Genomic DNA, 15,610 nt, shown 5'->3' on the forward strand with positions numbered 1-15,610 from the left:
AAAGAAATTCTCATTCGTAAAGCCTTTCTATTTATTTATCATGGTGTTTGAAGGCCTGATTGATTGCCCTGGTGGACTGTGTTTAAACAGAGGGAGAAGCTGCAGCAGTGGAGAAGTGCTCCACCAGTATATACTGTATCTGCATGGTATATAATCAGCTGATTATTGCTTATTGCAAATATATCCATATGGCTGTATATTTCAGACAATAACACACATTGCAGTACAGAAGTGATGAATATTATATATGGTAATTTATGTTTTTCCATTATCATGCTCAATACATATTGTTACAATTCTTTAATGACCAAATTGAATAATAATGTAATGTATACTTATTAATCCCACAAGGGGAAATTCAGTTTTCTTTCACTCTGTTGAATATATATATATATATATATATATATATATATATATATATATATATATATATATTCACACACACAGGCCCAAATACACACATGCACAAACAGGACCTATACACATGACACATGCATTATGTATGGAGAGATGTCAGTGCGAGGGGTATGCCTCACTGGACGGCGCCAAGGGCAACTCCGGCAGTGCCCATAAGGGGACTTGAACCGGCGACCCCCTCGGTTCTCAAGCCAAGTTCCCACAGACTGAGCTACCGCCGCCCCTTTTAAGGGATCCTTATTAAAAATTCTTGTTTACGTTACGGTTTTTGTGTTACGTTATAGCCTCACCATTGTAGCACTAGTTGTAAGTTTCATGGAACTAAAGCTATCAGTGAGATGGATAGTAATACACAGTCATAAATGATGGGCAACGATGCAAGGCAATTGGCAGAGACACTGCAGGCTATAGCAGTCGCCCACCATTATTTATTCATAATTTCAATATAGAGCCAGCATATTACGCGTAGCTTTGAATACAAAACAGTTGTGAACTTTTAGCTGTGTAATTATCTAAGTATGAGGAGGAAATCTAAATCTGAGTTTATACATACTGAAGTATTAGAGCACTAGATATGAAACCGAATGAGGACACATGAACATTACAACCATATGTGATTGTTGAACATACAGGAAGACTCAGCTCGATTTCTGCCAGTTCTCATTAATATTCAACAAGCTAAGCTGTTTGAATCTGATTGGCTAACAGCTAGCCAATGAGAACCTGGCTGTCAGAATCCTTTACCCAGCCCAACTGGGCGAGCTAATGAATAGTAATGAGCTCAGGCAACATGATGTCAGACTGACCAGCTTTTGTAATTGGCCTGATTTCTCTGCTTATTTCTTTTCAGTGGCTAGAGCTGACAGAGGAGGTAGCAGTTCATTTTCACATTCACAACATAACACAAACACATATGGACCTAACATATTTCAAAAAATGCAAGTAAAAACGGTTTTGTGTGGCAGTGCACCTTTAAGTATTATGCTATGTATGATTAGTTTAAAGCTATAGTGCATCGTTTCGGTCTCCACCATGAGGAATTCTAAGTAATGACAACAAGACATCCACGTGCATCCACATGATACAAGCCTTCCTTAGTTGCGCACCACCCCCACCCCTCCTCCTCCAAATCACCATTTTTTGACCATAGCCATACTGAGAAATACAGAGAGAGTTGTGTGGAGCTGATTACCTTTGTATCCACTCATTTGACAATGGCTTGAATTTTACGGACGTTCATCAATATTAAAAAGTTACACATATTATTAAAAAGCTTTAAAGGTGCCCTGCCACACAAAACCGTTTTTCCTTGTATTTTTTGAAATATGTTAGGTCCATATGTGTTTGTAATGTGGTGAATATGAAAATGAACTGCTACCTCCTCTGTCAGCTCTAGCCACTGAACAGAAATAAGGCTAATTACAAAAGCTGGTCAGTCAGCCAGCCAGGCTCTCATTGGCTAGCTGTTAGCCAATCAGATTCAAACAGCTTAGCTTGTTGAATATTAATGAGAAATTGAAACAAGGTAACCAAGGCATTTTTTTCCACAAGAAATGTTACAGAGTCCATGGTAGAACCACAAACCACAAAGTAATGAAATACGTGTGGCAGGGCACCTTTAGCACTCAAAAAATCTGCTTCATCAGGACTAGTGTGGGTGTGGTTTGATTGATTTGATTGACTGGGCTTGTAACAAGCAAACAAGGCTTTAACTGTCATCACACTTTGATTCAAATATTGCTAAATCCTGATTGGTGTATGGAAGTACGTGACGTCACCTTTTTCCAATTGAGTCTCACCCACTTCAAAATGGAGGGTGGGATTTATGACCTATGCTGCAGCCAGTTACCAGGCGCGATTAAAATGTTTTGGCTTCACTTTTGGGGAGGTGTCAAGCCTTCCATCTTTATATATACAGTCTATGCCACGGACAAAAAGTACACACAACATCTGTAGACCGAATGTGTCCACATACGTTACATATAGTTTAGAAAGGTGAGTGAACAGGATGATGCAAATCAAGTGAAACCTCCCAAAGCATCTATATTACAGGAAAAATGGCCTGATCAGCTGGATGTGGTCTATGTTGTTAAGATAATTTAATTGGTATTTTCCTGAATGCTCACTCATCTGTGTGTATTTGCATATGCTTTGAATATTACTCTATGTGGGCTTGGCTTTTATTTCTGTGTTTTAGTCTGTGAATGTTTGTGTGTATGGGGGTAGTAGGTATTCGACAGATGGCCTGCTCTCTGTGAACAGAGGAGCTGCTTAATCGAGAGAAAGAAGGAGAGAGAGGGAGGGAGGGAGGGAGGGAGTTGGCACTGTCCTGAGTTGCTCTGCTTCCGTTTGATGGAGAGGTGTATTGACTTGGTCACAGTTTTTCTTCTGAAGCACTCCATCACACTCCTAATCGATGTCCAGTCTCTGTTTGTACTCCCGTGCTTACAAAAATTCCTCTCCGTTTTTTCTCTCTCTCTTTCTCTCTGTTTTCCATTCTTCATTCTCATCCCTAAATCAGACAGTGACAGATGGTGAAGCAGCCTTCCACGCCAATGGCTCCTTGCCCTCCTCCTTTCTCCGCTCCCTGTCTTTTCCTGTGCTCCGTCAAAACTGACAGAGTGCCAAGGAGCTCCCTATGAATTTCCTGCTCCAGGGTCTGTTCCGATACTGCATGGCTGTTGAGACAATGTGAATTTTTCAGGCGTCTGAAACTCTCTGGAGGGCAGGAATTTACCTTCGGGGCTGTCCATGTAGTGCAAGGGCATCCACGTTCTCACACATACACACGTACAAGGCAGTCCAAAGCTAGCGCGCAGATTGGGTTATCTGGTGGGAATAATGTGTTTTCATATTGATTTCACCAGAGTTTATGGCTTTAGAGGCCTATTTCCAGTTGAAATGCAGCTTAATTGTGTTTGCAGTTCTACAGGTCAGAGTTTTGCAGTGTTTTTATAAATAACACAATGGAAAGTTATAGATTAAAGCCACAAATAGAATTTGACCAATTCCCTCTGAGCATGTATACAGTTAGGTCAAGTAAAAAGCTTCTGACTGTAATATAAGCTTTATTTTCTGGTATTGCCCCATAAACAGTAAATAGAAATACTTTGTTGAAACAGTTGGATCCAAATTGCATTTGAAGACACAGTCACAGTCTGTTCCTCACTGCAAAAAACCCATATTGATACACAATAATTGTTCCTGTATGTCTTCTAATTCTATAATGGGTCTCTACTTAATCGAAGGAGAACCAGACTTTGACTGGCATAATACTGTGGAGTCTGGTCTCAGGTTTCTGTCTTTGGGTGAAAAATTGTTTGATCGATTGTGCTTGTCCAACATGAGATAAAATGTCTTTTGTTTTAACCTCTTCAACCCCACTGACCTGGGGTAGTATTGCTAAATCCACAGAACCTAAAAACATAAAGTATAGAAAAGATGCCAAGGCTGTGAAAAAGTCAAAACTGATGAATTAGTTCAATTAAAATGCTTGTGCAAAACTTCTAATATTTTCCATTTGCTGTGAGGTTCTAGACATAAAAAAACGAAGTTCTGTACAAATGTGTTTGTTTTTCTAACTTTGGAGTTTATTGAAAGCTGAAGTACCGAACTTTTGTCTCCCCCCTCTGGAGGTTAGAGTAAATACACAAACACTGTCAATGTACGCATATGATATATGCCTGCAGGTAAGATCCTGCCGCATCTTCCCCGCCCCCAGGAGTGCTTTTTTTTTACTATGATCCTTCCGCCGAGTTTCTTTTTTTTATCTGGAGCATCCATTCCAGAAACATTTCTTGGACGCTTCTTAGGATTTTTTTTCATAGCTTCTGCCATGCTCCTAGCTGCTGCTGCTCTGTCGCTATGGTCTCTCTTGCTGGTTAACGCCTTGCTTTGGCCAGCAACATAATGTCGCCATAGACACCAGACATAACAACTTTGGTATACTGAGAAATACAGAGAGCTTTCACTGGCGGCAATAGGCTTAATCAACATTGTGTGGACTCATTTGGCAAGGGCTTAAATGTGACGGACTGCGTTTTGGCAGTAGAATACGCTGTAAACACAACAGTTACGTGTAAGCATGCAGTTGCCTATTTACCCATCCAGCAGACAATTTTAGTATTTATTTGGAGTCATTTTTTTGCCCATATTCAAAAAAATTTTTTGCTCTCCTCTAACTCCAGAGGGACATATTTTTCTCTTTTAGCAGCTAAATGCAGGACAAAATTAACCAACTATTTCTTTCACAGAAAACAGCTGCCTAGTACAGGGTTGATGAGGGCAGCGAGACAAACGGTAAAGTTTCAAGCCATAAAATCAAAACAATGAGCTGATAGGTGGTAAAGGGCTCCGTGGAGCTGAAGGGGACTGTAAAGTTGGGTGGTAGTTTGTTATGGGTTTGTCACTATGAGCGATGCCTTTCATATAACACATAGTCGCTGTTGGGCGGAAACCTTGTATGTCCTATACCGTTACTTTTCAGCACATGAAAAAAGGCTTATTTGAAAACATTTTATTGAGCTATTTATCTCAGACGAAGTCGACTTGTCACTGTTTACCTTCAGCTCTGCTGTGTTCGACAGTTTGAGGATCCAATGCAGTTACAAGATTTAGTCACAAACTCTTTTATTACTTTTCATTGGTTAAATATTTGTAAAACCCACAGACAGACATAAAGGGTGAGCATTAGCATTGATTTATGAAAAAACAATAAACAATGATTAAATATGGAGGGACAAGGTTTACGCCAAAATATGTATTAGTGCAGTTTTAAGGGGAATATGAGGAACCACATAATAAAAGGTTGATTTTTCTTGGCCATATTCTGAACAAAGACAGTGAATCATATAAAAAGCTACAATGCTGCGACACAAATGGTCCATACATAATCCTCATGACCACAGATTTAAGACTCAAATGCAAAATTGGATTGCTTTTGACTTTGTAGTTCACAACCACAGGGGAATTAATTTAACTTCACCCTGAGCCATATGGCAATGTCCCTCCCTGCGTCTAATATCACTCACCAAATTAGGTGACTGATAAATAATTAGGTCAACAAATGATAAGCTGGGAGGGATTTGGCCATGAATGCTTTCTGGATATGATGAATTTAGTTGAGAACTTTGCCATGACCTATTATTACACCTGTGAACCACCTTGAGTCCAATATGTCAATTTGACTCACAGAATCAGGGAGAGAAAGCGGGAGAGGACAAAGATGGTCAGAGGCAGCTTAAGGCTGCTGTTTCTCCAAGAACCACTCGGGCTAATTGAGCCTCTGTGACAGGAAACCCCGATGGGATGTTTCGTGGTCACTGTTAAAAGGGTCAGGAGATTCAAAGTGAAGCGTGTCGTGTGTACAGTCAAGTTGAGCAAAGCCTCCTCTGCTTTCTCTCATGGGACAGTGATACAAACGTGAGTGCTGCCTGCCTGGCATTGACATTGATGTCCTTTCAGCTCCAGCACAACAAAACTAGGACTTGGAAGGAGGAATCTGACTTTAAATATGATGTTCAAGGACAAATTGTTAATTTGTTGATGTAGCATGTAAATGAGCTTGCATAATGTGTAGCTACCTGACATCCAACACCCAGTCAGCTGTCATCGGACCTCTCTTTTATGCAGTATCTGCTACACTGAAGTGTTGTTTTATTAATGTGTGCACGTGTGTGTTTGTATCCCCAGGACCTGTCCACTCTACAGTGTGATGTGTGTATCCTGGTCTTCTCGGTGACTGACAGGCGAAGTTTCCACCGCACCGCCCAGCTCCGCCTCCTCCTCAGGGAGTCCCAGCCACACACACCAATCATCCTGGTTGGCAACAAGAGCGACCTTGTCCGCTCCCGTGAAATCAGCTCAGAGGGTAAGTAGAGTGTCTGTAATGTAAACCTGTCATACATGAATGCAACTGGCCCTTTCCGAACCTCTCCCCAAAACAGCGATTGTCCAATCATAGCAACCATATCTAGTACGGATGGGAAGTACTTGCTTCTTTTTTGTGTGCTTTGTAACTGTCAATATATTACTATGATGTTGTGACAACCTTGCAAATAAACTCGCGCATACTGTCTAACTTGCAAAAATAAATGTAATAGCTGATAACGTAGACAAAATTATGTTGTATTTTATAACCAACGTTTCACACTCATGAAGTTATTTTTAGTATAATTACGGATAACAGCGCTGGGCTGAACATTAGCCGAACATTAGCTACAGTATGGGTAGTCGACTCATTTAATAGTAAGCTAGCGAGTAAACGTTACATTAGCTAACATTACTCAGGCTATTTCATTAGAATGAAATGACATAACATGAATAAACGTGACTTAATGTTAATTTGAATTAAACTCTAATACATTAACTCCTCCGTGAACATTTTTTCTGCCTAAATCGTGTCAGATGCATCGGCAACAACGCTCATGATCACACTGTACTAAAACTCATTCCGGACCTTATTCTTATTCTTTTCGCCTTTCCAAAACCAAAACACAGGCATTAATGCAAGGAATGGATTAAACAATGTGTTTATCTGCTCAGGCTGCAAATGTTAGCTTGTCCAGCTAAGTTGCTTACTATATACAATCGAAACCTAACCCAACGTTACTTTCACAGCCAAACCTATATTTTGTGGGGATATAGGCTATGTACGAAAGACAGAAAGCCCCGTTCACAATTCCCTGTGTAGTTTTTCCTTACTGTGTGAAAGGTGGTCCTGGATGCTATGTTAGCAGCCCCGTCCTGTTCTTTATTGGATTTGGAAGTTTACACTTTAGTAACCCTAGCCAAAATCATTGTCTGTGACAGCACGTTGTTCACCAAATTGTTTCTCTTTTAAAATGATCCAGCTGAAAACATTTCAACCAAGTCATGGCGCTAATGTTAGCTAATAAAATCTGCCAATAACAGTTGTTTCAGCGGACAAAATCGACGGTTGCCGGCTAATCTAAATAAGAATCTAATTTTTGACTACCTGCGTTTGATATAAAAGACCTGTTGTTTCAAAAATGACTACGAATTTTTAGCAGTGATGAACAAACGCCAGACTGCTGGGTGAATGATGCAAAAGAGGAACACACACAATTTGAAATGCACTCTGCATCTGGTTCACTTCTGCCTTTCAAGCAGCTCTCCAAAATGGAAAATCCAAAAATGGAAAATGTCTTGTAATTACAGTGATCTGGTAGATCTTGATGCTTTTTTCTGCTGGTTATAATGGATATGTGGATATTTGTGTAGTTAGGCACACATACACATTTTCCCCTGGAGAACAATGGTAGTGTGCTTTGTGCAATATCATCTATCACATCTCTCACTTCTTTTTACCCTCTTTTCTGTCTTTCTCTGTCTTGGCTCATTCGTCTCTCAGCCCTGGTATTTGACCATTTATCTTCCTCCAAGCCGACATCAGTCTCTCCATTAGAAAGACTCTTGGCATCTATCTTTGATCAGCAAAATCAATTTCCTCACTGTTTACAATATCCAGGGATGTGCCCTGTTGGTAAACCTCCTTGTAGGGAGAAAATGATATCATCTATTATTATTGTAAAGTGATGGAAATAAAGATTATCTTTAAAATATATTTACCCCCATGGCTTTTTTATATTTCATTGATTTACCGCATTGAAACATACGGGGTGTAGCCTAATTAGGCTTTTTGAGAATGATAAACAGAAAAACAAATCTACGAATTGACCAAAGTTGGGGACAAATATAAAACACTTTGACTCTTTAACTCTTTAACTCTTTGTTCAGACATTTACGGCCCAAACACTGTATTGACTCCTATTTAAAGCTTTAGTGCGTAACTTTTTGAAATTATTGAACGTCTGTTATATTCAAGCCATTGCCAAATGAGTTGCTACAAAGCTAATTAAGACTAACAGCCCTACACAGCTCTCTCTGTATTTCTCAGTATGGCTTTGTTCAGAAGATTGTGTCGTCTGGTGAATTTTGCGCACAGAAACTTGAGTGAAGATAATTACCCCTTCAAAAGAGTCCATCATGTTTTTTTAATCCTCTGTGTCCTCCTTGGCTACTAGCAACTGCGTGGAGGAGGGGTGGGGGTGATGTGCGATCACGGAAGGCTTGTATGATGTGGACGTGCCGTCAGTGTTGTTGTCATTACTTAGAATTCCTCATGGGCAGGGGCGATTCCAGGATTTTTAAACTGGGGTGGCACAGGGGGGACAAATAATCAGTCATCGGGGGCCGGGGGGATATTTCATCAGAATACAGCATAGAAAATCTGCTTACAAATATAGGAAATATTGAATAGGATAGAACACAATTCCGAATACAATTCACTTATGTAGGCTCAGTCTGCCACTTAAAAAAAAAAAACAGTGCTGGTCCCATGGTATCAGAATTTTGAATAGTTGTCATGGAAACTAATTAATTAGTCATGTGACAAGTGCCGGGAAAATTGGCAGAACAGGCAGCCAAGTGACAGTACTCTGATCCAATGGAAATCACAATTGTCAGATTGACAGCACTCTAGCCCAGTGGATTGGGGAGGGGCACGGGGGGGGCAATTATCTGTCGGGGGGGGGGGGGCGGTGCCACCCCATACCCCCTTCTAGCCCCACCCCTGCTCATGGGGGTGATAGAAACTACACACTATAGCTTTAAAAAAACAAATCAAACTGTGTCCTTTTCTTTTCTTTAGTAATTTGTTGCAGCGATGTGGCTAGCCAATCCCACCATGATACAAAACAGGACAGTATTTTTAGCCATGCTAGCTTTGGGGCGGTTAGTCAGATGGCCTTGAAATATCTCAACAAATATTGTTTTGATTGTCGTGAAATTTTGTTTCGTATGAATCATAACGTAGTCCTTTGATGATATCTGATTTTAATAGCTGCAATAGCAGGTTGACATGTGGTTTTGAATTAAATGTCTCAGCAACGGTTAGATGGATTGCCATATTTGGTCCAGACATGTCCCCAACAGGATGAATTGTAATCCCTATGGTGATCCCCTGACTTTTCATCTAAAGCCATCATCAGATCAAAATGTTCAATTGTTCATGACCAAATAATCCCAATCCCATCAGCCTCAGCAGTGGTTTGTGCGAATAAGCAAATGTTAGCATGCTATCTTGCTAAACTAATCAGTGAAAATATTCACTAAATGTGTGCATTCAGTAGACTAAAGGCTGTAACTGCTGCCAAGTTGCCCCTATTAATTAATGCAGTTGATTGTTTTGTGTTTTATATTTGTATTCAATTTAGGTACAAGTCTGTGTGTGAGAGGTGTATTTTTCAGTTAATCATTGTCAAGAAATTCTAATTCCTTCCACTGAGATTTAATGTCATAACAGAAAATATGAAAAAGTCCATGGGCATGAATATTTTATAGGCATGTGTATACACTGAAGCAAGATCTTGGCAAAAAGAAAAATCACACAATGCTGTACTGAATCCATTTAGTGATGCTTAAAAATCAGACCAAAAGCAGGTTATACTTTTGCTGGACTAAATATTTTCTTTTATGTAGCTCTAGCAGACCATCCCACTGTCTGGATTCCATTCAAGTTTCAAATAGAAAGTGACTGCATTGAGAAGGAGCACAGACTGACAACAGTTTAAACTTGAATTGCATCCAAAGTTTATATGGTATATACATTTAAACTTTACAGTCATATTTACAATTTGTGTGTACTTGCAGTATACATTTGGTTTGTAAATGTATCTACTGTCACATTATCATACAAACATAAAAACACATATTTTGCTGCTGTTGCAAACATGACCCTATCCCTCCCTATCTAATCTTCTGGAGGGGCTCCATTTCTCTGTGTCCCTTGGGTCCTTGGTTTTGTTTTTTTCCAGATGGCACATCTCTGTTGGGATTATCTCCCTGTTACAGGATGCTGCTGCTCTTACTATCTTTATGTATCTTTGTACTCGCCATACATGCACAACTGCCTGCATGTACTTGAACGCAGTGAACAGGCAGACGCGCGGCTTCATGTCTCCATCTTCTCGCTGCCTGATGTCTGCGAGGCTGTTTTATAGCGAGGACTGCGATAAGAGGGACGAGAAGAGGAGTGACGAAGGGAATGGAATGTGTGAGAATGGTGTGTGTGAGAGTGTATGAACGGGAGTCTCGGTTCAAACAGATGTGTGGTATGCATTATGTGTGTGTTGGCGGAGAGTGGGGCTTGTTTTGCTGTCCTTGAAAGAACCACTGTGAGTTTTTAGACCTTCAGACAGAGGATATTTTTTACAAAAGGAGGCTGTATAGCTAGTGAGACATCAATGCATTGGTTTTTATTGAGGTGATGTTAAAGGACAAATTTGGCGCAAAATAAACCTAGGGGTTAATAACACGTGTGTACCGAGTCGACCGTTCTCTGGGATATGTTTTCATGCTAAATGTGACCAGTTTTATCGCAAACCGCTAATTAGCTTATAAAGTTAGTTGTCGGGGCAAGGGTAAAGTAAAAAGAAATAGCTATTTTTATACCACTAACAAGGCTCAAAGTAGCACCACACTTCCACGGTAGCATAATGAGGGTCCCTACATGTAAACCAAAGCATTGAGAACTTTGTAAGTGTACAGGCAGTTTATTAAAAAGAGAGTTTAGAAAGTCGCGGGCGCCATCTTGGGAAAACAGTCATGACCAATCGAACTCCGTGCTTGAGCTATGTAACTGGTTACTGGTTGCACGGCGTTTGTCGTTCGATTACCATGAAAACATATCCCAGAGAACGGTTGACTCGGTACACGTGATATTAACCCCTAGGTTCATTTTGTGCCGGATTTGTCCTTTAACCCCTTTTGTAATATGTTGACCTGCCAGTATGAAAATGGTTATTCTGTACAGTAGTACTCTATAGAATATCATCCTGGCCTGCCTGTTTTTTGTCAAATTCTGCCCTTTATAGTGGCTATTCAGAAATTGCTAAATTACCCCTCTAAACCACTGCTGCTAGTCCTGAAAGGCTTTAAAGATAAATGTTCTCACCTGCAATTGCAGAAATTGTCTGTGACCAAAGGTGAACTCAAATTTCCGATAAAAAAGAAGTTTAAATTATGACTCCTCACAACATTTCATCCAGACCAGTCAAATGACTCCCTGTAATGTGAAAAGATTGCTAGTCAACCCTTAGAGAACCCACCCTCATCTCTGCAGCTCTACCACGCTTTTACTTTAAGTTCTTTCTTTTCATTTTCCAACAGTAGATAGACATAGGCTGTATGAGTGAGACCCTGCTCAGTAAACCCCCATATAAAACCACTGCCAACAAGCTCGGCTAGCCAAGTGTACCAGCATTACATAACAGCAGAGAATCAAAGTAAATGAGTAGCTGACAAAGAGAGCTGAGAAGTCCTTGATATTTTCCTCAGGAGTTTGTGAAGGCTGAAGCAGAGCTAAAAGGAAGGGCCATATTTAGTATGGTGTCAAATCAAGAATACCAGGTGACAGGTGCTTCATGAGGCCATGTAACATGTGATCAAAATAGGCAGTGACAGGGTCTCCAAAATAATATGTTATAGAGGCAATCATATGTGTTTGCAATATTTTTCTCTTTAGTGGTTTCAACATCAAGGAATATTTGTTTTTTCAAATTTTAAGATTTTAAATCTCAAATCAGATCAGTCAAAGGTGCTCACAAGGACATAACAATAGAAAAGTGTGTGTTTATTCGCTGGACGTGTGGAAACCACAGTCTGGGGTCAAATCCTGTTTGGTTGGCTTTGTTGTGTAATTTAAACAGAGGCAGCAAGTGTAAAATTAGTGTACATTGGTGACTGCACATCGCTGTCGACTCAAGTTCGGTCATTGCTTTGGTGTATTCTTATTAATGACACGAGTGGAAGGAGGAGGTAGGGAGGTGATGAATGAATAATGAGAGATGCCTATACTCAGCATATTCTATCTTCATAAAAAAAATGCTCCGCCTCTGTTCCTGGGGCGCCTGAGAAGGATGTTCTTATGTTCTCTCTGGACTGACCACATCTAGTCTGTCTGATATGTGAGCCTGACGGAGGAAGCTGACTGGCCTGCCTGGCTAACATCCTCCTTAAAGAACCACTGGGCCCTGGCGCAGAGTGCTGAAGTCATAAAGTCTATTTATGGCATGTTCAGTGACACTTTTATTCTGCTATCTCACACCCCCCCACCCCCCTACATATCTCTATCCAGCTGTAACACACAGTGATACACTGTCATTTGCTCAACATGGCTGTGGTGTGGCCCTGCTCCTCGGGCTTTGATTAATATGCACTCTGGCTCAGTTTGCTTAGTCGGCATTCTTTCTGTCTCCTTCCTCTCCTCCTGCTTTTTTCATTTGATCTGCCATCTTGCCTGTCCTCTCCTTTCAGCGTCTCCTTGATCTGTCTTTGTGTCTCACATCTTTCTTCTTATTTGTCTGAATGCCTCTCTCACTTTACGCTGGCTGTCTCTTCCTCCATAACTTGTTGTTTGCTTTCTCTTTGTCAGCACACAGGTAGGGACCTTTGGGTGGCCCTCGGCCTCCTCTCCTCCTTTTACTTGTCACACTTTATTGTCACACATTACCCTTTTCATCTTGTCTCTCTCCTTTCATCTTGTCTCTTTTATTTCCACATTTCCTCTTCCTGTCGTCTTTCTACTCTATTTCCTCCCCGCTCCTTAATTGTTTTGTCTTATGTCCTGCTTTCTTCTGTCTCCTCATTTCCTCTCTTTGTTTCATCTCATTTTCCCGTTCACCTTCTCTCTTGTTTCCTTCAACTTATTTAATTGTTTCCTCTCCTCTACTGTCCTTCCCTTCCCTTGTGTCCTCTCATTATTTCCTCTCCTCTTGTTCCCTACTCTCCTCTCCTCTTATTTCCTCTTATTTCCTCATATTTCCGTGACTCCTCTCCACTCATGCTTTTCACTCTTCTTTCTTCTCCTCATTTCCTTTCTTCTCTTCTCCTTATTTGTTTCCTTTCTTGTTCTCGTTTCCTTTCATCCACTTACTTCAGTGTTTCCTCATTTCCTTTTCTGTCTTCCTGTTTTTTCTCCTTTCATTGTTTCCTCTCCTCATTTCCTTTCCCCAAATTTCCTCATTTTCTGTCCTCTCCTCGTCTCCTTGACTCCTCTCCTTGCATGCTTCCTACTTTTCAATCCTCTCCTAATATCCTCTCCTCTGCTCTCTTCTGTTGTTTCCTCATTTCCTTTCCTCTCTTTGTCTCATCTTGTTTCTTATCCTTTCATTGTTTCCTCTTCTCTACTGTCCTTTCCTTGTGTCCCTTCATTGTTTTCTCTCCTCTCCTCTCCCCTTATTTCCTCATTTCCTGTCCTCTCCTTGTCTCCTTGATTGCACCCTTCTCCTCTCCTCTCATGCTTAATACTTATTGTCCATCCATCCATCTTCGTCCGCTTATCCGGTGTCGGGTCGCGGGGGGAGCAGCTCCAGCAGGGGACCCCAAACTTCCCTTTCCCGAGCAACATTAACCAGCTCCGACTGGGGGATCCCGAGGCGTTCCCAGGCCAGGTTGGAGATATAATCCCTCCACCTAGTCCTGGGTCTTCCCCGAGGCCTCCTCCCAGCTGGACGTGCCTGGAACACCTCCCTAGGGAGGCGCCCAGGGGGCATCCTTACCAGATGCCCGAACCACCTCAACTGGCTTAATACTTATTGTTCCTCTCCTAATTTTCCTCTCCTTTCCTTTCCTCTCTTCCCCTAGTTTCAGGTTATAAAGATGTGGTTTAATTCTTAGGTATTTCAATCAGGAGAAACTTTGTTGAAAGGTGCAAAAAAATATATACATTTATTCATCACATCACACGATATTGAAATGTACATAGTCTTTGGCGATTAGACTCCACTGCTATGTAAATAATTTTATAAGGGGTAGAGAAGCCAAGAGTAGGCATATCCCCTGCTGGAGTCTAAACACTGGTGGTGGTGGATGGTAGTACAGGAGCGGTCTTCCGGAGGGGGACCTAGGGTGCCGTGGATGACGATGACCGGAGATGAAAGGGGAGGAGGAGGGTTGCACGATTTGCCGGAAATGACAACTGACGGCAGCAGAGAGAAGAACAGATTTAAAGCAGGGATGCTATGATGTGATTGGCTCATGGAATGTATGGCCAATTCTGGTTGGTTTAACTGAAGAGTGAACGTCCCGAATCAGCTGATCAGTTTAGGAAGGAGAGAGACGTGAATGAAAGCTTAGAAGTCTTCTTGAAAGAATTTCCGCTGAGCTTCATTAGGATAAGTCCCGTTGACCTGGTTTGGGATTTATCTGTTTTCCTCTCTCTCTTATCTCGCCCACTATTAGGTGACGCTGCTATGGGTCGACAGCTGTGGCTGGATTATTCGGACCAGATCAAAATTCTGTTTATTGTAAAACTTGTGTTATATGATTTATGTTCATGCCGTGTAAATGCAGCCACACAAAAACCAGAATAGCATGTCACATTGCAATGACCCATCCCTGCCCATGTTCAAAAAGCACCTCAAAACATTTCTTTTCACTAAGTCCTTTGACCCCTAACTCCCCTCCCCCCTATTTGTTAAGTGACCTTGGGTAACTTGAAAGGCGCTATATAAATCCAAGTTATTATAATTATTATTATTATTATTATTATTATTATTATAGTTAGTAATATTAACAAAGGTTTAGATTTAATGAGGCATGAGTATTTAGTAGTGTCATCTTCAGGTACAGCTTACTTTTTTCTGTAGCTCGTTTGCGCTGTCCTTTGTCAACAGATCTATCTCCATGACAGCTGAGCAAACTCCATTGACTGATAAAGAATGCCGGAAAAAAGTTTACAAGAGGACCTTGAGTTATGATTGTTGTATCTAACCATGCCGGGACATTTTGTGATTTGTTTTTTTTTTTCCTGCAGAGTTTTTAGTGACAACACAACACAAAAGTCGTCTATAGCCGCGACATTTTCCAGCCGCCAACACTTTGTGGTCATTTTGTGTTGCAGTGTAGGTTTCATGCAGTTATTATGAATACCAATAATACAACTTAAAAGCTGTTTCTGTACACATCTGCTCAAGAGATCAGATACTGGTTCTGAGAGAGCAGAGCAGAAGCAATCAACAAAAGCTGAAGTATAATTGAAAAAAGAAAATGCTATTTGAGCAGACAGTGAAGCCCGTTTGTTCTTTATCTGTTAGCTTTTCTTATCAGCCAGGCTTGTTTGACCAGGGACAAACAGGAGCTTTGAGCTGAGATACCGAGGCTTATCAACAAC

At 40.9% G+C, this 15,610-nt stretch overlaps 1 protein-coding gene across 1 annotated transcript in view; it reads left to right on the forward strand.

The window, feature by feature from the left end:
* rem2 (RAS (RAD and GEM)-like GTP binding 2) overlaps positions 1-15,610 on the forward strand; it is a 30,505-nt gene that overhangs the window by 11,829 nt on the left and 3,066 nt on the right. The window contains exon 4 of the mRNA XM_028593484.1: positions 6,109-6,286. Within this exon, the coding sequence (XP_028449285.1) occupies positions 6,109-6,286 (178 nt within the window). The remainder of the gene's footprint in view (positions 1-6,108; positions 6,287-15,610) is intronic.

This window comes from Perca flavescens, chromosome 12 (assembly GCF_004354835.1).
Source record: "Perca flavescens isolate YP-PL-M2 chromosome 12, PFLA_1.0, whole genome shotgun sequence".
In the NCBI taxonomy this organism is placed as follows: Eukaryota; Metazoa; Chordata; class Actinopteri; order Perciformes; family Percidae; genus Perca; species Perca flavescens.